Genomic DNA, 26,628 nt, shown 5'->3' on the forward strand with positions numbered 1-26,628 from the left:
CCATGCAGTGCTTGCTCACCTACTGTAGCTTTAACCCTTCATTAGTAAGTTGTTCAGAGTTTTGAAAATTCTAAATACTACAGATGCAGTTGTATTCATTATAATGTAATACATTTAAGTTTAAAACATCTGGGAAGATTAAACTTTATAGATTGATACAGTGGCATACAGCATATGCAGGTCTGTTGAATAATATTGTGGTAGTCTAAAATTATACATATAGTCATGTAGGTTCAGATTTGGGTAAAACTGTAACCGAAATGCTTATGTATTTGATTTCTACCTGTCCTTCAGAAATAATGATTGTGCGTTTTTTAAAGTTTTAGATTGAATTGGCACTAAACCAGTCATTCCCACCCTTTCAATGTAGGAACAACCTTGGTGTTTGGATTTTTCCCACTGAGCACTTGCCACGCATTTTTTCACATTCGCATTTTGAAATTGCTTTATATGTGTATATATAGAAGTACATGTAGAAAGTAAAGTATTTATATAACATACCGAACTTCATGAAATTCCTGGGCTTGAATCTTCACTACCAGGTCAGCAAGGAATGTTGACATTTTGTGTATTAAAAGTTGCTGATGGCAAAGGTCCTGTTTCTTTTGTTAATTATTTTTTCACATTCTGAATGCTTTTATAGATAAATGGAGTCTCAATTTTGTAAGTTTAAGAGTTTTGTTTGTCAAACCTCCTGACAAGAAATGCACTAAGGCTTGGGTCGTCCTTGGATCCAGTAAATGTAAATGCCAGTGCTGATCCACGCAACCGTTACCTCGTAGCAAATTAATCTATCCAAAACATTTGTAACGCAATGTATTATTCGGCAACTTCACTTGATGTACAGTGCCTATAGAAAGTCTACACCCAAGTCTATTAAAAATACAAAACTGAGTAATGACCTTTTTGTCACCCTACTATACAGGCCAGATTTGTGGAGTGCTTGGGATATTGTTGTCACATGCACACTTTGACCAGTCTTGGCCATAAAAGCCTGTAGCTCTTCCAAAGTTGCCATTGGCCTCTTGGTAGTCTTTCTGATCTGTCTCGCTCGGTCATCCAGTTTGGAGGGACGGTCTGATCTAGGCAGGGTCTTGGTGGTGCCATATACCTTCAACTTCTTAACAGTCGTCTTGACCGTGCTCCAAGGGATATTCAGGGCCTTTTTGATATTTTTGTTTTTTATACCCATTCCCTGATCTGTGCCTTTCAACAACTTTGTCCCGGAGTTCTTTTGAAAGCACCTTGGTGCTCGTGGTTGAGTCTTTGCTTTGAAATGCACTACCCAGCAGAGGGAACCTACAGGAACTGCTAAAGCAACAAAAGGTGAACATTTTGAAAGGGGATGTAGACTTTCTATAGGCATTGTACATATAAGAAACACCAGAATATGAAGACGAGTTTAGTGGGAAGCAATTTGAGAAAATAAAAACAAAAAAAAATAATTGAAGTGTCAGGATGTTACTTGCCACTTTTGGTGGACTGTGATGTGTAAATTAAATGGCGTTGTGACGCACAGTCGATTAGGATATATAGCATTTTGGTTCAATATAACAGCGTCAGAACACATTGTTTCCAGAAATAGTGTAAGAGAATTTCCTTTTGGCATGTAGTCTTGTGAGATATTAAACATGGCTGAATAAACCCATATAACAACATGGAGATAAAATTGATCATTCACACTATGGTACAGTTCACAAGTCCAGCTACAAATACAGCTTCTCTTTGTTTCATGCTAACCTCTCTAAAATTATTTATGGAAATTTAATAGTTATATTCATATCCGTGGTAACAGTGTAGCACATATTTTATATTGTTGAAAATGAAAAGTACTCAAATTGTGGTTTCATTGTTTTTTTGGTTGGTTGGTTTGTTTGTTTGTTTTTCTTTTAGTCATTCCACGAGTTAGGAATATTCAAAGCAGTGTGCTACTTTTATGCAGAACGAAAAGGCTGGGACAGCCAGATTATGTTTTTTTGTTTTTTTTTCATCCCCAAACAGTGAACACAAACAGTACAATTAGCACAGATTAGATTTACATTGATGCTAGATGTAGTTTTTTTATTTATTTATGTATTTATTTATTTATTAAATAATGCTGGCTAAAAAGAAGTCTAATTTTGACAAAACAAATGTGCCTTCTTAATGGGTAACTTATTTAGTTAGTATTTATTTCACATTAGAAAGCTGTTTCAGTTAATAGCAGCTTTGAAGGCAATGCCTGGTGTTGCATCAAAGGGAGCTGTAATATTTATTTATAAACACACTCGTAATAAAAGAAAACGGATAAATGGAAAAATGCAGACTACATATATATGTTATAATTATATATCACATGGTTAAACCTGTTTGTTGTGTTGCTTAGTAATATTAGTAGCACAACATGAGATTGTGTAGAAATGGATAGAACTGCATAACTGAATTTTGGGAGTTGTTTGTGGACCACTTTTTACCACAGGTTGGGAACCAGTGCGACAGAGTTTATCCGCAACAAACAACTAAGTTTAAAAGCTGTACATAGTTATTTTGTAGTATTTAAAGGTGCCTAAAGTAGCAAAACCATTTGGGAAATAATTGTAGTTCAGTTTATAGTATAAAAAGGCATTTTTATTGACGGGTCATATGGATATCACATGGATTTCTTATGCTGTCCCCAACAGAGATTGCATTAGGTTTTGAAGCAGGAAATGTGTTAAAGGCAGAATCTAACAATAGGAAACTTCATCCAAAAGATTTAAAAGTACATTGTATTCAATGGGAATTGCTATCCTTTGCTGGGGTATAGGCAGTGTCAAGTATAAAAATGTAAACTTGGCATTCTCTCGAGGCGCTTCACTCATTTTGTCCCAGGTCTGTTTAGATTCTTGCAATATTGTCTTGTGAGGATTCCTGCTCGTTCCCTTTGGCATGGTGAGAAGCCACTACGTTCACTATTGTGATTTTTTGGGCAATATTCTACTTCTACTTCAGCAGTGATGCTTATACAGACCAGGCTGGAAGTGGAGAGAGTCTTTCAGTCAATATCCAACCTAAATTCAGTGACAGAGCACGCTATTAAGCAAATTATTTTCAAATTACATTTAGTTTGTATCTCAGGATTTTGACGTAATTCATACACCAGAAATGTAACTTAACAAGTAAGCAGCAGGGTTCTGAAAAATACAGGTTTACCATCCCCATGTGCTGCTACAACTGTTTTAATAACATACCTGTCATTTATTTTCATTCTTAACATCCTGACAAGTTTTTACACTTATAACTTTGAAGTATGTTTCAAAGCACTTTTCAAAATGTCTGCTCTAGGGCTCCCAAGTGGTGCATCCAGTAAAGAGGCTCTGCATGGAGTGCAGGATGCATCTTACAGTCTGGACGTTGACGGTTTGAGTCCAGGCTATTCCACTGCCGACCGTGGAGCAACCTCTGTAGTCTGGCCGGGAGCCTGCGGTCTAGCCTGTAAGCTTACCAGAGCTACTTTGTCCTCTGACACAGTAGCTCCTGAGGGGGCTGCATGTTTGGTCTGCAGTGTGAAAAAAAGCCATGGACTGATAGCACACGCTTCGGTGGACAACGTGTGTTCATCTTCTCTGCTCCTGAGTCAGCATGAGGGTGGTAGCGGTGAGCACACTCAGGAGCAGTGAAGACTATTCTAAATTGGGAGAAAATGATAATAAAAAAAAAAAAAAGTAATTGGTGACCTACTAAATTTTAAAAGAAAAAAAAAAAGTCTGCTGTATTGCACTGATAGTGTAAGATTATTGCCCACACTATCAGCCAGGTAACAGTAAGAATCCTTGATATGCTACGGAACAGAAAAGCCAGAGCACTTTTTTTTTTTTAATCACTCTTCCTGCTGTGATTTCAAGAACCGATCTCAACCCCCGGTGCACTAGAGTGACCTTGAAAGAGTTTTGAAACAAATGTAAAAATTATAGGTGTGAAAAGTTGTCAGGATGTTAATGAAAATAATAAAAAAAAAATACAGGTATGTTATTTAAACAGTTGTAGCAACATGTGGGGATGTATAACACTATTTTTTGGAACCCCACTACTTACTCTAAGTTGCCGCTGTTGTCTTTTTTTGACGGGATTGTGCCATTATATCCATTGGTGTTGTGCGGCTTTACATAATCATGACCATCTATTGTCATTTAGGTAATGGAGGGCAGAAATGAATCTGCTATGATGAAAATGTATGCAACTGATTTTTCTAAATTTGTGAATGGATATGTTTGTAACATACTGGTTTATTTAATTTCTTTAGATACAATGGGCAGCGCTCAATGATCGCTAGTCCTTGATAACATGGGTGTGGAAGAATAGGACTGCAACTAGAAAGGATCAAATATGGCTGCTCAGAGAATCCGGGCTACGAATAACAACAACGTTCTTCCTCGCTGTAAATCGGAAGGCACCCTCATCGACTTGAGCGATGGGATACCTGAGCCAAGCTTCAGTGATGTCAAAGGTGAGTGATTCTACTTCTCTAGGCTTTACACTTTGGTAATCTGCAGCTAACCAAAGTGCCATTATGCAGTAGAAGAACTAAAAGCAAACAAAATGTAAATAATTTAAGTCACGTAAGGTAATATCATACACGTTTTAATTTATGAACATCCCAGGGCGCTTTTACAAAAAATATAATGCAATAAAAAGAGCTATAAATAAAAGGGCATGTTAAAAATGTTTTAAGCTTAGATTAAAACTTGGACGTGAGTTCCAAAATGAACTACATGTCGTCGAACCGTACATTTTTAATTGAGCTGTTGGAATTACAAGGAGACACGTTATTGGCATATCTCAGTTTGTAAGGAATAAGCAATTCAAATAGGCAGGAATAGAACCAGGGATAACCTTAAGTGAGAAGCAACACGTTTTAAAATTAAATACTTCACTGGAAGCCAATGTAGTGACCTTAAAATGTGAGACGTAGACTTGGTGTCAGAAAGTTACAAAAACTAGGAACATGGAACCATATTTTAAAGCAAGAGCAAAGGCAGATTTAATATAGCTGCTTCTTCTCATTTCAGTGCCTTCTCCGAGTGCCTTACTTCTGGATAAGTCTGCCTCTTTTGGAAATGCACGAGAAGTTGTTGCCATCAAGGACTACTGCCCCACCAGCTTCACAACTTTGAAGTTCTGCAAGGGAGACCATCTGTATGTGTTGGACACCTCCGGAGGAGACTGGTGGTATGCCCACAACAATACTGAAATGGGCTACATCCCTGCTGCCTATGTCCTGCCGGTCAATCATCGCAACTCCTCTCTCAGCGACAGCGGGATGATAGACAACCCCGGGGACAGTGCCGATGAGGGAGCCAAAGAACTTGACTTCCTTGGGGAGTGGACGGAGGTCATCACAAAGCAGTCTACCAAGACGTACGAGAACAATCCCTTTTTGAACCGTTCCTCCACCAACCCTTTTCTCAACGGGGTTGTGCAGTTACCACTTGATCAGAACAGTATCGGGCAGATAGGGTTGAAAGCGGTGGACTTGCTTCTCTTTGACTCCCTTTCCCCCAGCTCCTCCACCACCAACAGTTTCAGCAACAGCATCTTTGACAACACTCCCTCTAGTCCTAAGCTGGAAGTGTGCCAAGCGCTAAGGCGGGACAATCCCTTCTTCAGGAGCAAGCGTTCCTACAGCCTTTCGGAGCTCTCTATCCTCCAAGCCCAGTCCAATGCCCCTCCGACCTCCTCTGGGTTCTTCTCTGGTTTGAAAGCCCCAGCCCCAGAGCAGTTCCAGAGCAGGGAGGACTTTAGGGCAGCTTGGTTGAATCATCGGAAGCTGGCCAGATCTTGCCATGACTTGGACTCCCTCGGCCAGAACCCAGGCTGGGGTCAGACGCAACCAGTGGAGACAAACATAGTGTGCAAACTGGATAGCTGTGGTGGGGCTGTCCAGCTACCAGACACCAGCATCAGTATTCACGTACCTGAGGGCCACGTGGCTCCTGGAGACACCCAGCAGATCTCCATGAAAGCCTTGCTAGACCCACCGCTGGAGCTCAACAGTGACAAGTACTCCACAGTGAGCCCGGTGGTGGAGATCAAGCTAAGTAACATGGAGATCAAGACCTTTATCACCCTGGAAATGAAAGTGTCTGTGGAGGTGAAGAAGGACAGCAAAAACACAGCAAATGTTGTCTGTGTTAGGAGTGATTGCAAAGAAGGGCCTTACTCTCCGATACCCCAAGCATACATCTACGGGGACACTGTGCAGGTGCAGCTAGATAACTTGGAGCCCTGCATGTATGTAGTGGTGATTGTTCAAGCACAGAATCTTACTCAACCCTCAACAGTATGGGATCACGTGGTGAAGAAGGTCACTCTTGGTGTGTATGGGCCTAAACATATCCATCCCTCTTTCAAAACCGTGGTGGCTATTTTCGGGCATGACTGCGCACCCAAGACCCTGATGGTGAGTGAGGTGGGGAAGCAGGCCCACAGTGCCCCGCCAGTGGCCCTACAGCTATGGGGGAAGCACCAGTTTGTGCTCGGGAGGCCACAAGACTTGAAAATCGGAATGTATTCCAATATGTCCAATTACGAGGTCAAAGAGAACGAGCAAGCCAGGATCGTACGGGGGTTCCAGGTGAAGCTGGGGAAAGTGAGCCGATTGATTTACGTGATCGCTTCCCGCAATGCAGATGACCTATCGGACTTCACTCTCCGGGTTCAAGTGAAGGATGACCACGAAAGCATCCTTGCTCAGTTTTGCGTACAGACGCCTCAACCCCTGCCAAAAACAGGGGTACGCACCACAGGGCAGAGGAGGTTCCTCAAGAAGAAAGAGGTAGGGAAGATTTTACTCTCTCCACTTGCTGTAACAACGAAATATCCTATGTTCCAAGATCGATGCATCACTAGTTTGAAGTACGGCAAGCTCCTCAAGACCGTGATGAGGCAAAACAAGAACCAGTACCTCTTGGAGTACAGGAAGGGAGATGTGATTGCGTTGCTTAGTGAGGAGAAAATCAAATTGAAAGGACAGCTGTGGACCAAAGAGTGGTATATAGGGTACTATCAAGGCAAGATAGGACTTGTGCATGCCAAAAACGTGCTGGTGGTCGGCAAAATCAAACCTAGTTTTTTTGGGTCTGATCTCACGACTACAATGCTGCTGGATCAGATTTTGAAACCTTGCAAGTTCTTGACATACATCTATGCGTCAGTAAGGACGATGCTGATGGAGAACATCGGCAGCTGGAGGGCATTCGCCGATGCACTGGGCTACTACAATCTGCCACTGTCGTTTTTCTGTCGGACTGATTTGGACAGTGAGCCGGAAAAGGTGGCCTCAGTGCTGGAGAAGCTGAAGGAGTATTGCAACAACGGCGACGACAAAGAGAGGAAGTCCTTCCAGAAGTACCTCATGACAGTAAGTGCTCAGTTTTCACTATGCAATTGCAACAAGATACATTCTGCAAAATGCACATCTAGTATTAGCCCAACTTGGACATAAAGGCTGTGGCAGTTTAGGACAAGACTGCAGAGAGAGGTTGATAAAAGCCAGTTTAGGCAAGGAAGGGGAATGGGAGTTGAGGATTACAAACAAAGGGGAGTAGCAACAGACAAAAGTGTAGGTAGGCTTAGAGGTGCTTATTGTATTGGCCTCCCCATAGTGTTCCAGAAACTGCTTTAGTTGTCTGAATGTACTCTAACAAGGTAATGAAATACTTGAATTGGCTTTCCTTATTTTGTTTTTACATAGTCCTCATTATTCAACCAAGCTTTATTCCTGCACTTTTTCAAGCAATAATGCAAAATGACAGCAGGCATGCAGGCTTAGTAGAGATTCCCCTAACATCAAAAGAGAGAAAAAGAGCTTCTCAATCATGTTATCAATTAATTTGTTTCGTCTTCTTATAAATACTTGCATTATCAGCAATACTCATGTTTCTAACAAATGATCTCCACCACTGCTGCCAAGATGTTTTGTTACTATCTCTTCCCACAGACTGATTTGTGTGTAAAGAGATGCTAAGCTATGCAATAGGAGTTTCCATCCCTGCCAAACTCTATTGTGGAAGAGAGCATTGGTATTTTACAATGGCTTTATTTTATAAAGCTTATGAGAGAAAAGCAGATGGAGTGTGCGAGAGAGAAAGAGCTACGAACTAGGTAGAAAGTCACACTTAATGGGAGTTGAAACATGGTTTATAATTATTGTGATAATCTTTAACCGGTAATCGATGATAACATCATGTTTGTTTTATGATGTGTGACACACTAATACCTTCTTGGGTTAAGGTTGAGACCACAGACCAGACCGGTACACAGTATAATAAACACAATAATGCCTCAGAAAACTAAACACAACAATGCCTTACAATCTTTACCTGTTATTAGGAGATGCCTGTTTATATCATCCTCATACATAAAGACGTTCACTCATTTGTGTTGTACCTGCATGCAGGATTAGTACTCTTTCTACTGGCAGTCAGGTTTTTTTCATTTGGCTTTTATGTAGGAATCTTTTTTTTCAGAAGGTCTGAAATGGTTTGCCTAGTGATGTTTTTCAATTTAGCTCTTTGTTTTGGTTTTAGCAAACTTCTGCTTTTGAGATAAGAGCACATTTTCTTCAGGGTTCGTTGTGTGGAGGTTGAGACATTTTTATTTCCTGTTTTAACAACTGCACAATTCAGACTGGCGCAGACGGGACTTGTGAGTATATACACAAACAATATATATATATATATATATATATATATATATTGTTTTTTATACCAGGTTTTTTTTTTTTTTTTTTTTTTTTAGACTCGTGCTTTTAGGCAGAGGAGAATTGAAAATTATTTCCAGGTTCCAGAATAGACAGGTTCCGGATCGTGGAGGGTATTACACCATTCATTTCAAAAGGGGTTTGATCAGGACAGTTTTCTGGTATGTAGAGGGGCTGGATTAGACAGGTTTTAGTGAAATATATTAAAAAAACATTTTTTTACAGCAGCCAGAACCATTTCCATCCAATCCTCTCCCTTGCCTCAAGCCATGGTCAGCTGGTCGGATTCCTTTGAGAGCTTTTAATGAACTCTGCGGGAAAGCCACATTTCCTGGGCTATGGAAGGGCAGTTTTAAACTGTCTGGCAGAGTTCCAGTGCTGAACTGCCAGGTCAGTGATATGCAACAGAGCTAAGAAAGTATGGCTGTCAAAGTATCAACAGAGCATACCTGGTGGTTCTTGGTGAGTAACGTGAAGATAATCAGTGAGTAAGGGAAGACATAAACATTGAGGAACGATAGGCCGGAGCGGTTCATGTCTTTACTCAGAGATTGATTTAAGTTAATCGTCCAGAACCATTGTGTTTTCTGTTTATACCACACGTAATTAACCATTTACTCATTATGGTAGATTTAAATACATTTTTTTTTTTTTTTTTGTGTGTGTTTTATGGATTCAACATTGCCTTTGCTGCGAGAGCTCAAAATTCAAAACTTGGCAAAGCCGCTGTTGTGATGTCACACTGCTGTAAGTTGGCCAGTGAAATATGAAAACATATTCAGCTTTGGAATAATATACAAAGCTCTTATCAACGGACTTGAAATAAATACATTTGAATGAAAACACGTTCATTCCTGTTGAAACTTCAGTTTAGTTTTTAAATATTCTGTTTGATAGTTGGATAATTAATCAAATCTGCTGGTCGATCCCCTTGTTGGCCTTTTTCACTATGATACATTTCAGAAGGAAACTGAAGTTTCAACAGGAATAAATTTGTTTTTATTTGAAAAACAAGTTTTTTATAAGAGAGTTAATCTTTAAATCCGCAGTATCCCTCAATCCTATCAGTTTTTTAAACTGTGATTCCTGTTTACAGCGTTACCCTGCAGTTTACCCTTCTGAGCACCAGAATCATTTCAATTTGTACCCTCCTCCCTGAAGCCCTCCCTTCAGTCTGCCACTTTTAAACACTGCGACTGGCAGCAGCAGGAGGTTATAAATGTGATCACCAAGCTCTGCTGTAGCTCTGCAAAGCAAAACAAAAATGTTAATTTTTATCGAAATGGTGTTTTGGTTCTACTGATATTTAACATATTAAAATGTGGAGAGCGTACATTTCAACATGTAAATACTTCTAATCACAGTATGAGCCACCACACCTTTAATACAAATCCAATCCATGTTTTTAACTACCTCTGTGGCAATTACTGCAGACCCTGAAGTATGGTTTATGTAAGTACCAGATTAAGTAATATCCACCTGAGTTTACTTAGTAATTAGACTGGTTTGTTTGCTAGGTATAGTATAAGATCAGCCATATAATATTAATAAGCAGGTTTTGGGAATGTTCAAATTATGCCTTGACTGACTGCTGTACTCTCTGTAGGGTTTAAATGAGGGGGCAGGTTGTTTTGTTGTGATACAGGAACTTCAGACAGAAGTTTAATAGTGTTTGGTTTGCCAGACAGCCTCAGAGGATTGTACCAATGAGGGAACTGCACTGATTTACGTGTTCTGGAATAAGCCATAGAACATCTCTCTGGACAAATCCGTTGTTTAAAGGAAGAGAGAGAGACGAGAAAAAACAAAAACATCTTGGTAGAGTGACGCTGGTCCTTTTTTTTAACTTTTAAAAGATTGTAAGATACACAAATTATCAATATAATGTAGGACTACATGATCCAGGAAGGAGGAAAAGAGAAAATCTTACTTGTGTCTGCTTCTCCTGAAATGTGTTAAGTCCGATTCCCTTTCCAACTGTACCGCCCAAAGCAAACTAATTTTTTTTTTTTTCCCGTTTCAAATTGCCTGTCTGCTGTGTCCCTGGGAGAACACGCTGGGACCACGCTGCCAGGTGTATTTCACTGCAGTGAGGCAGCTCCGCTCCCTGAATACACAGAGCCACAGGGTGTCCATGCAGTGCTTGCACAATAATGAAAGCTGCTTTAGCAGTCTAGAACAGATGCTTACTTGCTGTGGTCTCGCTCAGTGTTTATATTGAACTTGTGGTGGGGGTGTTTGTTGATAGTTTGGATGATGTGACGTTTTATCGGCTGCACGCTCGTCCATTATACTGGATACTCATGTACAGTGTCCAGACTGTTTGTTTGTTTTTTTGTTTCAGAGCAAATTTTTAAAGCGTTGGTAGTCGGGTGTAACAATTCATTGTGTATACTTTCTTTGCATATGTATCGTATCGTAACAGAGGAATATGTTGTTTGTATTATGACCAAAATGCACAACATAGCTCAACATAGCTTGAATGAAAAGTGGGTTTTATAACTGGTATATATTACTTGTCTCATGTCATTTCTGTCTGTCAAAATAGTCTGTCATGAAATGTCATTTGATCTTATTATGTATCTGTGGCAGAGCACAGCTCTGCTTTTTAGAAATTGGCAGGGATGGGGTTAAATTCCCCTACCTGCCTTGGTTCATTGTGTTCATGTGGCTGGGGTTGATTAGATGATTAGTTTAATTAACGATCAATCAGCGCCCAGCCACCTGACATAAAAGGAGGCCTCTGCTTTTCATTTGGGAGGAGGGAGCTGAGGAAGCAGGTTGGTCCTAAGGAATAGAGGCAGGGGAAAAAAGGCTGGAGGGAAGTACGTGGGAGTTTGGACTGTGTCACGAACGGAGGCTTTACTAACTTGGCTGTTTTCTGTTTTTATTCCTTTTTGTTTTATTTTTGGATTTAAGCAGAACGCGAAGAGGACTAAGAGGCTTCTGTTCCTTTATTTTTGATTACTCCAGCACTCCCTCCCTCACATCCTTCTTTATTATTTTTCTTTTTTCCGTGTTTTTCCAGAGTGTTAGGTGAATCTTCTAAGTGGAGCGATTTACACACCTAATACAATTAAAGAAAATATTAAATAATATTACACAGAAAAAAGAAAAATAATAAAGAAGGATGTGAGGGAGGGAGTGCTGGAGTAATCAGAAATAAAGGAACGGAAGCCTCTTAGTCTTGGGTGCTGATTGATCATTAATTAAACTAATCATCTAATCAGCCACCTGAACACAATGAACCAAGGCAGGTAGGGGAATTTAACCCCATCCCTGCCAATTTCTAAAAAGCAGAGCTGTGCTCTGCCACAGTATCATACAAGAAGACCATCACATGCATCGTGATAGGGTCATTCCATATGAAGTCAATCATCAAAAACCTCGACCTATTTTAATTTGGATGAAAAAATGTCCATGTATGTTTGACCTCCTCTGATTTTGATAAACTTTAGCACATATTATTGTCTTTGGAAGAAATGGTTATAATGTGAATTGTAGGTCTGTGTGACTTCCCATTCATGAGATACGGGTCATCAAAGCTTGACCTGATTTGGACACCCACCCTACCTTTACATGATCATAACTTCCTCCATGATTGACATAGAAAGCTGGCGTTGGTGCTGTTTTAAAGCTCTCAAATATGACTATATTCATAATAAAATTGATGTGAAATACAAGATTAAGTTCTGTGAATCTGTGACTCTGATATATTGTAACCTAGCCCCTTAATTTGTGCCCTCCATTGGTTGAGGCACAGCACAGTTGAATCCAGAGTGTTAGGTGAATCTTCTAAGTGGAGCGATTTACACAACTAATACAATTAAACAAAAATATTTAATTGCAATCAAGTATAATCACCTGTTAAATTGAAGCTGCAGTGAACTGGTGCAGTGGTAACTCATGTTAATTAATTAACCAATTTTGCCTTAAGTGTATCACAGGTAAATTAAATGCAGATCAATACTGAAATGTGCCCTTTTTATAAAGTGAAAAACAAGAAAACCGAACTATAACCTAACTAAGGTGTGTCCTTAAACCCGGTATTCTTCCAAAAAACATTGGTATATTATACTTATCTGTTTAACATTCTTGACATTACATGTTTGTAGCTAAAATTCTTGCAGTTTTGCAGTCTATTTGATATTGAAGACAATTTGTTGCATAAATGGCAAGTACATTAAATGACTTTCTTGGCGTTCAAGACATCAAAGCAAGCTGTGACCCATTTCCAAAGCATCGTGGAATGCGCTGCACTAAAGGTCACACTTTTAACAAAGAAGCAGATCAAGGACCACCAGAAGCTGAACTTTGTGTATGGCCAGAAGTTATGTTACCGTTGTATGAAGTTGCTAGCCCATCGTTGTCCTGACCAAGACCAAACAGAATCTTCAACACAGTGACCCCAAAGAGTCTAGTTCCAGAGAAAAACTGAAAATGAACATGAGATTTCACAAGTAAACTAGGTCATGGAGGCACCACAATAATTTCCTCTGAAGAGAAGGAAATTGTCACAAAAGGTATATGCAATTCAGAAGGTCAGAGAAGCAAAGGAAGACAAAGCTGAGAGGTTTTCCCAAAAACATAAGTGGAAGACTGTTTAAACAATCAAGGAACAGTCTTGGGCATATCAAGAGATGATGGCCCAGCTGAAGGAAAAATTTAATTCAAATATCAGTCGAAGTCAGTAAGTTCATATTTTGACAGCTGTCTCAATGTCTTGGTCTATACGGAGGACTGCTGCTGAATTTGGCTACCTACCACATGTCCAAGACAGCCAAGGCTTTACAGGAAGAGAAAGGATGCCTATCGGATCCAAAACAAAAAATTGGGGGAGAACGCTAACAGAGGAGATTGCTTAAATGGTACATTTTTTCTATAAGCGGGAAGATGTTAGTTGACTTTACAAAAATGGCTTGTTCTCTGCAATCTTTCAGAGACCTATTGTTTCTACAAATTACAGCAACCTGACATTAAGATTGGTTTCTCCAAATCTGCAGAGCTGAAACCAAAGGAGTGTGTATTGGCAGGCAGTAGCAGTACACATGTTGTGTGTGTCTCCACAACACACCAGAATGTAAAGTTGATGTTCATTTGTTCTGAGTTTCCACAACTGTGCCGAGTGCCGGTATAGACGCACCATTGAATCACTATTGGCATTGCTTATCTTATCTCATGTTCCACATCGGTTGCCACTTAGGAAAGTGTGAAAATTGTCCATCACTTGAAGATTTCAAGTCATCTACAAATGCTCTTTCAAGATAGCCTGGTGGACTACAACTGACAGATCCACCCTTGAGACAATCAGTGAACCTGTTGATCAGTTCATAGAGACTTTCACAAGCCATCTCCAACGTCTTCATTGACATGATTTCATCGCAAAGATGCAGAGTGCATATTGTCAACAGCTGAGGGATGAACTCCTTCAAGAAAATTAATATCTAGTTGTTGGTGATTTTGCAGAAAACTTCACTTTCGTCATGTAAATTGCAGCAAAATCTCACCATTGGACCAGCTCTCAGGCAACCATACATTCTTATGTTTGCTGTTGGCAAGACAAAGATGGAAATTCTCAGCACATCTCATATGTTGCGAGAATGCATGACTCATGACACAGTCGCCGTTTATCTCTTTCAAAAGCATCTTTTGAGGGTCAAATTTGGGAGATGCCTGAGAGAAATTAATTACTTCTCTGATGGGTGTGCAGGGCAATATCAGAACTGTAAAAAATTTCCTCAACATTTGCCAGCATTTGGAAGATTTTGGCATGGAAGCAGAGTGGAACTTCTCTGCAACATCATCCTTCTCCCTCCCTCCCTCTCTTTCTCTTACTGTCTGATTTTGCCTTCTGAATGCCCTTGGTGCTAAACTTTGCTTCCGTTTCAAAGGGATTAATCTTGGTATCGGCAAGTTTGGGCCATGGGAGATTTGTGATCTTGACAGTTTTGTACACTGGGCAGGAAGACCCTGTCAGATTGATATAGTGGACGTGGTGAGGGGCTTATATCTTCATTTTTCAATTGAACGAGACAAGAGGCACCTTTTTTAAAAATTTTAAAAAAATTATTTACAAAGATTACATTTAAATACAAGGATTTTAGCAGACTCACTCATTCCAGGTTTGAATTAATAGGGGTTTAGCAATTCACCTGTACAGACTCACACATATAGGCTATGGCATTCATTGAAAAACAAAGCACAGCAGAGCATGATGTATTTTAAGCAGATATTGCTTACAGCACTGAAGGTTGCTCATTGTACGAATTCAGAGTCCTCATTGGAACCTGTTATCAGTAACTACAGTTAAAATGTCTTGTATGTCAATAACAAAGGATTCTAAACCACAAAATGTTCTATAAACACATGTTAATATCATGTTTGAAATTCACACTGCTGAGGTCACAAAAGAACAAGCCTCTGAAGAAAACACAGATAAACCTGTACAAGAAGCTTAAAATCCAAAGTGTGCTTTCATTTTGTTTATCTAAATGAAAAAAAAAGAAACAAGATGTCTATATCGCATGCGATTTGTAAAATATACTGTAAGAAATTAACGATACTGGTAATATAACCAATCTTTCCACCCACTTGAGAAGATGCAAGAGATTAACCCTTTCATGCATGAATTATGTTAACCTTAAACAAGATTTTTTTCAAATGGTTTTTATTAGTCTTCAGGTCCTATAAAAACATAAAAAAAACTTTTTTTTTTTAGTACAAAATTTAAGAAGTTATACATCTGTCCACTTGAGTGGACAACATGCATCTGTAACATAACAAAGTCCCTATTATCTTGGAACAACATATTATAAATGAAAGTCTTTTTCTTTTATTTGGGGAAAAAAAGTAATACAAAATGCAAAACTAAATGGCTGGTACCATTCCAACTGGTATGTATTAGAATGTTTTCTCATTTTTTTATGCCCAAATACATACTTATTCACCCAGAAACAAAAATGTCCTAAATTGTTGTTCTAAAAATCTCTTCCTTATTGAAACAATAATATTTTTTTTTTTACTTCAGAGTGTTATACACATCAAGTTACCATCCTTCCCTCTTTAGTGAAATGAATTTGTCTGACTTTAGCGCTGGGTGTGGAAGTTGGCAAAGCACCCGGGACACAATGGCTCGAGGCACTGCATGCAGATGTACTTAGTTTTCCATGTACAAGCTGCATCATGGCACCTGTTAGCATTTTTTGCATCAGTTACCTTTGGCCAGTGATTCCCCACACTGAACCTGACTTCAGGAGGTGCCCTTGACACTGCCCTGTGCTTCAAATTAGAGGGTGTCTCACTTGGCCTTCCTCTTCGATGTTGCTCCAGAGAGCCGGCATTGATCAGCGCTCAAGCTATGAATGCTTTGAAATACAACAGATCCTTGTCACAGAATCCTGACATTCGATACAGTAGCCATGCATTTACACAAGTCACATCAAGAAAGTGAAAGAATACTCGAATGTACCGTCTCCTGTTTTTGCGTCTGTCTCGGTACATCGATACACACTGATCTGTGAGATCCACTCCCCCAATGTTTTTGTTATGTAGCTTGACAGCAAATGGTCTAGGGATATGGATCATTTCCTTTTCTTTCTTGCTCCACCTCTGGGTAGAATCCTGTGGCTGTTTGCCTGCACAGGACGATGCAACGTGTAACTGAACTGTCTAGCCACCGTGTAATGGTGAAATTCTCATCATTGGTCACAACTGATGACACACCTCTTCCTTCTTCCTTCAGCTATTTCTCACTCTTCAGCTTTGATTGTGCTCCCATTAGCCTGTTAGCTCTGCATGTACCTGTTGCATAGATGCCCCCCGCCTCGCGTAACCTCTGGAGGAGAGCGATGGTACAAAAAAAGTTATCAAAAAGGACCTTGTGATTTTTGTTTTGTACATCATCACACAGACGAAGAACCACATCAGCACACATGCCCAGTATGCAAACTCCACCCCTGCCTGCACTTTCTTCCTAATACACCTCAAATCTATACATGTACCTGGATGTCCCTGCTCTCACCCACACCTTCAAACCCCAGGGCTTGGGTTTCTTGGGAATGTAGTACTTGATGGACAGATGACCCGTGAAGGAAATCATTTGCTCATCAACAGACTGGAACTCTTCAGGATCAACTGCTTTACTAAAAGATGCCTCCAGTTTGTCTAAAACAGGCCGAATTTTGAAGAGTTTATCTTTGTTTCCTGGCTCTTGCGAATAATTGTCTGCAAAGTGAAGGTACTGACGAATCTCTTCAAATCTGTTTACTGGCATTGCATTTGCAATCATGTCAAGGTGAAGGCCTTCATTCGATGACCGGTACATTCTGGATCTTCGATATCTGATATAGAACATTATCAAATTTATCATTATCAAAGGAAACTTTGAAATTCTTGGCTTGTTAGGGACAGATATTCCTTCCATTTCTGCAGTGAATACAAGTTTGTGTTGTGGATAATTTCTTCAACGAGGTTGTCAGAAAACCAGTGCATAAAGAAGTGTATGGGCTCTGTTCCCTCAACATTCACTTTATGCTCTCCTAAAAATGTAGGCAACATTCCTTCAAAATCATTATCTTTGCTTTTCCATCTTCCAGCCTATTTATGGACAAAACTGCAATGTATAGCTCTTCTATTACAATAACATATTTAGCACAGGCCTATAGAACAACATAGGCCTAATGTGCAATATTAATCTTAATATTGCATGACGTCCACTTAAGTGGACATATGGTTTAACATAAATTGTGAAAAAAATAAAGTGAGTATTTGAACAAAACATATACCATATTATTCCCTAAACATTACTTTCTTTGAATATATTTTTTTACCTGCTCTGCTCTTTTTGTGTAAAAGGATTTTACGGAAATCCCTGAAGTGCTCGCTGCTGCTGAACTTTCCTCTGCAATTGTACTGGCACCTTTATGTTTTTTGTAGTACCTATCAAATGCCACTAGATAGCAGGTGTTTTAATTTCGGTAGACTGCCAATGAAGAGGATACCATGCATTGGTGATGTCAAAACAGAGTTTCTTGTGGAGGTAATCACTTAAAAATAGCTGTCCACTCTAGTGACCTCTGTGCATGAAAGGGTTAATGGAGATTGCAAGTCTGCATATTGGAACTTTTGCATATAAACAAGGCAATGCTGATCTTGTTACTGGATTCTGCTGTTATATACAAAGGTAATGTTTCATGCTGGCATATGTTTAAGATACTGTCTATTAAGCCAGTTGAAACATTTCAGCACTATTTAGTACTTGTTTACATTACTATACATTATATATATATATATATATATATATATATATATATATATATATATATATATATATATATATATATATATATATATTATTTATTTATTTATTTATTTATTTTTTTTTTATTTATTGTAACCAACAGAGAGGGGGTTAATATCCTCCCTGCATAAAACGGGCATTGGTTTAATTGTTTTTTGGTTTTGTTAATTGTCATCTGCACGAGGTGAACAGCTCAGCTGTCCTGTTGTTAGTTTAGGTTCCTGTTCATGTGTAGTTAGTGCTCGTAAGAGCTAGGTATTTATTTTGTTTATTTTGTTTTGTGTGTGTTATTAAAAATAGTGCGTCGGCCCAAAAAATTCAATTTCTGTATCCTGAGTCTGTTTTAAAGGGGCAACGAACCGCAGAGAGTCGCAAGCTTGGTTACTATATCATGAACACTGACCATAGCTGAGATGAGAGAGGCCTGAAGATCCCTGGATGTTGTTCTATGGTTCTTTGTGACTTCCTGGACAATTTTATACCTTGCTCTTGGAGAGATTTTGGCAGGCCGGCCACTCCTGGGAAGATTCACTACTGTCCCAAACTTTCTCCATTTGGACAATATGACTCTGACTGTGGTTTGGTGGAGCCCCGGAGCCTTAGAAATGGGTAACCCTTTCTAGACCAATAGGCATCAACAACTATTTTCAGAAGGTCTTCAGGAATTGCTTTTTATCGTGGCATGATGTGCCTCGAACCTGTGTGCTGACAACTCACTCTAGCAGTAAGGGCCAAAGTTAGTTTATTTATATTGGGTAGGGCTGGCCCAAATCAGGCCTGATTGTTAACCAAAGTATTCAAACAGCTGACCCTAACTATCCCTGTAATTGGGTTGAGTTAACTACGGGGGCAATAACTCACACCTGAAGATTGCATGTTTGATTACCTTGCACACCAAACAAATGAAAGAAGCACCAAACTTTGGTGTATTTTTTTCTCTCAGACTCCCTCTGTATACTACTACAACCCACAAAAAGATCTGACCAAATTCAATGTGAAAAATGCGCACAAATGCAAAAAAACAGACAGGGGGCAAATACTTTTTCACGGCACTAATATATATACTATATATATACTGTGCAAAAGTTTTAGGCAGGTGTGAAAAAATGCTGTAAAGTAAGAATGCTTTCAAAAATAGACATGTTAATAGATTATATTTATCAATTAACTAAATGCAAAGTGAGTGAACAGAAGAAAAATCTAAATCAAATCCATGTTTGGTGTGACTACCCTTTGCCTTCAAAACAGCATCAATTCTTCTAGGTACACTTGCACAAAGTCAGGGATTTTGTAGGCATATAGTTAGGTGTATGATTAAACAATTATACCAAACAGGTGCTAATGATAATCAATTCAATATGTAGGTTGAAACATAATCATTAACTGAAACAGAAACAGCTGTGTAGGAGGAATAAAACTGGGTGAGGAACAGCCAAACTCAGCTAACAAGGTGAGGTTGCTGAAGACAGTTTACTGTCAATAGTCAGGCACCATGGCAAGATTGAGCACAGCAACAAGACACAAGGTAGTTATACTGCATTAGCAAGGTCTCTCCCAGGCAGAAATTTCAAGGCAGACAGGGGTTTCCAGATGAGCTGTCCAAGCTCTTTTGAAGAAGCACAAAGAAATGGACAACGTTTAGGACCGTAGACGCAGTGGTCGGCCAAGGAAACTTACTGCAGCAGATGAAAGACACATCATGCTTACTTCCCTTCGCAATTGGAAGATGTCCAGCAGTGTCATCAGCTCAGAATTGGCAGAAACCAGTGGGACCCTGGTACACACCATCTACTGTCCGGAGAAGTCTGGTCAGAAGTGGCCTTCATGGAAGACTTGCTGCCAAAATGCCATACCTCTGATGTGGAAACAAGGCCAAGCAACTCAACTATGCACGAAAACACAGGAAGTGGGGTGCAGAAAAATGGCAGCAGGTGCTCTGGACTGATGAGTCAAAATTTGAAATATTTTGCTGTAGCAGAAGGCAGTTTGTTCGCCGAAGGGCTGGAGAGCGGTACACAAATGAGTGTCTGCAGGCAACAGTGAAGCACGGTGGAGGTTTCTTGCAAGTTTGGGGCTGCATTTCTGCAAATGGAGTTGGGGATTTGGTCAGAATTAGTGGTCTCCTCAGTGCTGAGAAGTACAGGCAGATACTTATCCATCATGCAATACCATCAGGGAGGCATCTGATTGGCCCCAAATGTATTCTGCAGCATGACAACGACCCCAAACATACAGCGAAAGTCATTAAGAACTATCTTCAGCATAAAGAAGAACAAGGAGTCCTGGAAGTGATGGTATGGCCCCCACAGAGCCCTGATCTCAACATCATCTAGTCTGTCTGGGATTACATGAAGAGAGAGAAGCAACTGAGGCTGCCTAAATCCACAGAAGAACTGTGGTTAGTTCTCCAAGATGTTTGGGCCAACCTACCTGCCGAGTTCCTTCAAAAACTGTGTGCAAGTGTACCTAGAAGAATTGATGCTGTTTTGAAGGCAAAGGGTGGTCACACCAAATATTGATTTGATGTAGATTTTTCTTCTGTTCACTCACTTTGCATTTAGTTAATTGATAAATACAAACTATTAACATGTCTATTTTTGAAAGCATTCTTAGTTTACAGAATTTTTTCACACCTGCCTGAAACTTTTCCACAGTACTGTGTGTGTGTCTATATATATATATATATATATATATATATATATATATATATATATATATATATATATATATATATATATATATATATATATATATATATATATAGATAGGTAGATAGATAGATATAGTGCTGTGAAAAAGTATTTGCCCCCTGTCTGTTTTTCTGCATTTGTGCGCATTTTTGACATTGAATTTGGTCAGATCTTTTTGTGGGTTGTAGTAGTATACAGAGGGAGTCTGAGAGAAAAAAAAATACTCCAAAGTTTGGTTCTTCTTTCATTTGTTTGGTGTGCATGGTAATCAAACATGCAATCTTCAGGTGTGAAAGTTATTGCCCCCCTAGTTAACTCAACCCAATTAAAGGGATAGTTAGGGTCAGCTGTTTGAATACTTTGGTTAACAATCAGGCCTGATTTGGGCCAGCCCTGCCCAATATAAATCTGACTAACTTTGGCCCTTACCATCAGAGTGAAGTTGTCAGCACACAGGTTCTAGAGGTACATCATGCCACGATAAAAAGCAATTCCTGAAGACCTTCTGAAAATAGTTGTTGATGCCTATTGGTCTAGAAAGGGTTACCTATTTCTAAGGCTCCGGGGCTCCACCAAACCACAGTCAGAGTCATATTGTCCAAATGGAGAAAGTTTGGGACAGTAGTGAATCTTCCCAGGAGTGGCCGTCTTGCCAAAATCTCTCCAAGAGCAAGGTATAAAATTGTCCAGGAAGTCGCAAAGAACCCTAGAACAACATCCAGGGATCCGCAAGCCTTTTTCGCCTCAGCTGTGGTCAGTGTTCATGACTCTACCATCAGAAAGACACTGGGCAAAAATGGAATTCATGGCAGAGTAGCAAGGTGGAAACCACTGCTCACTAAGAAGAACATTAATGCTCGTCTCAGGTTTGCCAGAAAGCACCTGGATGATTCTCAAGAGCTCTGGGACAATGTCTATGGACAGACGAGTCAAAAGTGGAGCTTTTTGGCCAACATTGACCCTGTTACGTCAGGTGAAAACCAAACATTGCATTCCACAGTAAGAACCTCATACCAACAGTCAAGCATGATGGTGGTAGTGTCATGATTTAGGGATGCTTTGCTGCATCAGGACCTGGACGACTTGCCATAATTGAAGGAACCATGAACTCTGCTCTGTATCAGAGAATTCTACAGGAGAATGTCAGGCCATCCGTCCTGAAGCTGAAGCTGAAGCGCAGTTGGGCCATTTAGCAAGACAATGATCTGAAAAACACAAGCACATCTACATCTGAATGGTTGAATAAATGTAAAGTTTTGGAATAGCCTAGTCAAAATCCAGACCTAAACCCCATTGAGATGTTGTGACAGAACCTGAAATGATTATGCTCGAAAACCCACAAATGTCACTGAGTTGAAGCAGTTGTGCATGGAGTGGGCCAAAATTCCTCCACGGCACTATGAGAGACTGATCAATAACTACAGGAAGCGTGTGGTTGCAGTTATTGCGCTAAAGGTGGCGTAACCAGTTATTGGGGGGCGGGGGGGGGGGGGGGGTTGCATAACTTTCTTTCATAAATAAATAAATAAAAGGGACCCTGTTCACTCAAGGTCCCTTTTATCTAATACTAGATTTTGGTTGAAGATCGGATACTATTCAGTGTCAAAAATATGCAAAATCAGACAGGGGGCAAATACTTTTTCACGGTACTGTGTGTGTGTGTGTGTAGTAGATTTCCACTATCAAAGACACTTTAATTTTCACATTTTAATAATTGTGTCATATGTATGGTATGGCAACCTATGCATTGAGGTCTGTATTGTATCTCTGTAAACCCGAAGATGCACATACCTATTGACTAGCCACAGTCTATACGTAACAAGCTCAGGTGTATTTTATTAAACTTAATCGTACCAGGAACTGATCAAACTGCTATTCAATGAGAGACTTATGTCCAGCCCTCATAAGAGTAGTTTGTCTGCATATTCAGGGTCTTATCAGCAACTTATCCTTCAGGGGATTTTTATGCAGAAAACCTGTTTTGTATAGAATCTTGCAGACTTGTAAATCTTGTATTCCTGTTTTTTTTTTTTTTAAGTAGAGAAAATAGTGCTCACACAGCAGATGAAATACATTCTTACACATACAGATTTTGTTTGTTGCTGATTTTGGTGGATCCAGTAATATATGTTTTGTATAAATCTTTTCTTCTGTACAGGGAGGTATTGCGCAATGGTAACATCTCACCAAGTGAAAAATGATGAGCAGTCAATGTCACCAAATACATTGCATAGTATGACTTGAAAATACTGTCACCAGAGCCAGTGACCTACCCGTAAACATCATTCTGGCACAATGTATACAATAAGTATTGTATATTACTCTGTTCGGTCCTTTTTGATTAATTTTATTTATTTTGCTGAATTGTGAACCGGAGGATCAAGGTGTCTGTTATTAGCAGCCCTTCTACAGCACTGCCTTGTCGGGTCTCATTGGGAATGGAGGTTTGTATGGGAATCCGTTGAGTCGGCTGTCAGTCGTGACAGATAGCATGAAATATGACCCACCCAAAAAGGCAGACCTTTATGCAAAGTTATTATATTTAGCTTATTTTTGGTTTTTATTTCTGGCTGCGCTGATTCAGAACTTAGAGGTATTTTTTTTCTACTAGTACAACATCAGCACATCTAAAGCAACCTGAATTTCCAGTGTGATGTGCTGGAGCATTCCCTTCTTGGATAAATAGTGTCAGCAAACAGAAACAGCAGCGAGATGTGCATTCCGAAGCAGTACTCCACCCTTTCAATGTCAGACCTGTCCTGTCACCTGTCAATCATCCATTTTTTTAGAAACACATTTTCACATGGGTAAAAAACAAATATCCCTCTCGGTTGCATTGTTTTTTTAATTTATTTCAACCTTTCATTTCTTTTTTTGTATTTTCGTTCGACTCTCCTCCTTGCCTGTGTGACCTGCTTTGACTGTCTAGTACATGCAAAGTCAGCACACACACATTCACGTTAATGGGACTTAAGATTCTTCTGTTTTGTCCCACCATCATTTTGACCACCGCCGCCTTTGTCATGCTTTTGCACAGCTCTCTGTTTTTTTTTTTAGAAGTAGTTGGGGTCAGTAATGCTGCTTTCTAACATGGTCCAAGACCTCATGCTGGGATCGCATCAGAAATGTTTCAAATGAATGCCTGGGGTGAGCCCTGGCTGTGCAGAACATTACTGGCTCCCTGGCGAGCACCTCTGCTTCAAAGCTGCTCTGCACCGGCTGCAGGGAAACCCATTGTTGGTCACGGCGGCTGACTCTAACACAAAGGGCAGAGCCACATTCACTGGGTTGCTACTGGCAACTGGTACAAGCGATTTATTTTACCCTTTGAGATGCAGGTTTGTGTCACAAAGGAAGATTTTGACGGCAGCATTGGCATGCAAGATACTGTAAATGCAATCATAAATAATTGAGAACCCCAGGGGAGCTTGCCTGCTGAAAACCTGAGTGTATGATCATATGAATAATGTTGGGGGTTAAGAGGGAAGGCAGGCTTGAGTTTTAATTCTGCTCTGCTCAAATGCTGGTCAATAGGGGGTTTGCACAATACTGGTTTTTCATACTCATGTTGCCTTGAAGAATAAATAAATAAAAAAAAATAAAAAACTGTCTCCCTCATGTTTTCAATTGAGTACAGAAGTAAATTCTCATTGATTTGCTTTGAAATCAACAATTATACATGGATTTATTGTGTATCTTCAGTTTTTTTTTTTTTTAAATACTTCTTGGACAATAAGAGTGTTCTGTACACCCCTACTAGTCAAATACTACCCTAACCCTAACCCCCCCCCCCCCCCCCCGTGCACAACTGTGTGTTCCACATTTCAACACAATTTTGGAACAGTCGTGCTTTCTCATGGGTTTTTTTTCTTTCCAATTTCAATTTCAAATAAACGTTATTGGGATTAAGAGTATTAGTTTTTTCAAAACAATTCCAGTCAACACAAGAACTCTGCATGTTAAATAGTAAGAGATCCACACAGAATGTGCCCTGTTTCTAAACTGTCTCCCAGGTTGTGTTCAGCAGAAACTTCTGCTGTCTTCTCTACCTCATAATATTTTGAAGCCTTTTTTTTTTTTTTAAACATCTTGCAGACATGTATAGATGGGATTTGCCAAGTAACATTCTTCTATATTTTATTTGTAAGTCACTTTACCAGTGTGACAGATTTTTTTTTAAATTATTATTATTATTTTTGTTTAAGGCGTGTGCGATTTTCATTGTGTGCTTCATTGCCAGGTGGCTAGTGCCATCTTTTTTTCTGGGGGTTGATTCTTACTTGTGGATCAGTCTGATTTTAGATAGCTCCAGTAGTTCAGTGCTGTTTTTACTTGTGGATCACTCTGATTTTAGACACAATACATCTTATAAAGAAAGTATACAACTATATATGTTGTGTTTTTGGTCTTTTATCACAATAGAAATACATATCCCTATTACGATACAATACATCATCTAAAGAAAGTATCACAATTTATTGATACATGATGAATCGTTGCGCCCCTGTATGCTAGAGCAAGGGTCTTCAACCCTGGTCCTGGAGAGCCCCAAATCCTCAGGTTTTATAGGTGCCTGTGTCATCATTAGCTAAAGATCTGGAACACATGTTAATCTTGACTAATTAAGCCAGCAATTGGTGCAATTAACTAAGAGCCCGGTTGAAACGAAAACCAGACAATCCAGTAGCTCTCCAGGACCAGGGTTGGAGACCCCTGTGGTCCAGTATATTGTCAGCGAGTGTGAACTGGTACTCCTTTCCCTGAGACCTGGCATTTTGTCTGAAAGAGCATCACTCTGGTTCTTTCCACTGAGAGAGCCTGTGTTTTAAACTGTTGCTCTAGCAGGGTCAGATTCTCTGTAGGTGACAGCAGAACCAGATCGTCAGCAGTGAGCAGACATTTTATACCAGTGCTATCCAGAGCTCTGTTTATCTCCAGATAAGTTACTCGACTGCATCCTAGCACTATTGTGTCATGTTCGTGGCTCAGTAGTGTGTGCGTCAGACATCAATTCCAACCATCCTCTCGTAGGAATGCATCTTTCAACACTTCATTGCAGCCTCAAACACACACTGGGCAACGCGGTTAATAATGTCACTTCGGGGCTGAACCGCAGTGCTGGAGAAAAGGTATACAACAATGAATACATGTATGGGCCATGTTCTCAAACCATTTACCACAGTGCTAAATGTACACTATTTTTGCAAAATGAAACTGCTAGTGTTATTGGACTAAAATTAATTAAGGTGCATGTATAACCACTGGCGGAATCTGACCATTTTCTAATTTGCACGCAATTAACTAATTCGGGAATGGCCACATTCCACCTGTTGTTGGCAGGGATGGTTTTAACTCCATCCTTGCCAAATTTACATTCATAACAAAAATCTAACTTTACTAAAGCTGAAACCACACACACACACAGACTATTTACAAGGCAGGCTTCTACCCTGCCACACCGTTCTATTAAGAATTGTAATATTTTTTTTGAAATACTAATCTGAATTAAACTGTAATCTGTGCCATCCTATCACAATGAAATGCAGGCAGACAACAGCTGTCATAACCAAACTGCAATATTACATTGCAGCTGTCTGTGTGTTTTTTTCAAAAGGTTGTTACTGTTTTTATGCAAGTGCCAAAAAACACAAAGCAAACACACTAGTTATGTACAGATTTTGATCAGTATATTTCGAAGAAAATTCCTAATCTAATCCTGTCCCAACTGGTTGGGATCAGCCAGAGTCTCCTGTGAAATGTTTTTAAATATGGGTCACAGATTCTACCAGGTTTTGTCATTTTTGTCTTTATTTTTTATATTATGTTAATTCAGTTAGAGACATTGCATTTGTGGATATATCAGAATAACCAAAAGGAAACTTGGCTAAATTATTCAGTAGTGTAGATAATGGGTTCATGCT

The 26,628-nt window shown here is 39.6% G+C and overlaps 1 protein-coding gene across 1 annotated transcript in view; it reads left to right on the plus strand.

Moving 5' to 3' along the window:
- The window catches only part of LOC121322944 (SH3 domain-binding protein 4-A-like), a 51,824-nt gene that overhangs the window by 21,102 nt on the left and 4,094 nt on the right, over positions 1-26,628 (plus strand). Inside the window, exons 2-3 of the mRNA XM_041263588.1 lie at positions 4,262-4,465; positions 5,028-7,378. Coding sequence (XP_041119522.1) covers positions 4,345-4,465; positions 5,028-7,378 — 2,472 coding nt within the window. The 5' untranslated portion in view covers positions 4,262-4,344. The remainder of the gene's footprint in view (positions 1-4,261; positions 4,466-5,027; positions 7,379-26,628) is intronic.

This window comes from Polyodon spathula, chromosome 11, assembly GCF_017654505.1.
Source record: "Polyodon spathula isolate WHYD16114869_AA chromosome 11, ASM1765450v1, whole genome shotgun sequence".
Classification (NCBI taxonomy): Eukaryota; Metazoa; Chordata; class Actinopteri; order Acipenseriformes; family Polyodontidae; genus Polyodon; species Polyodon spathula.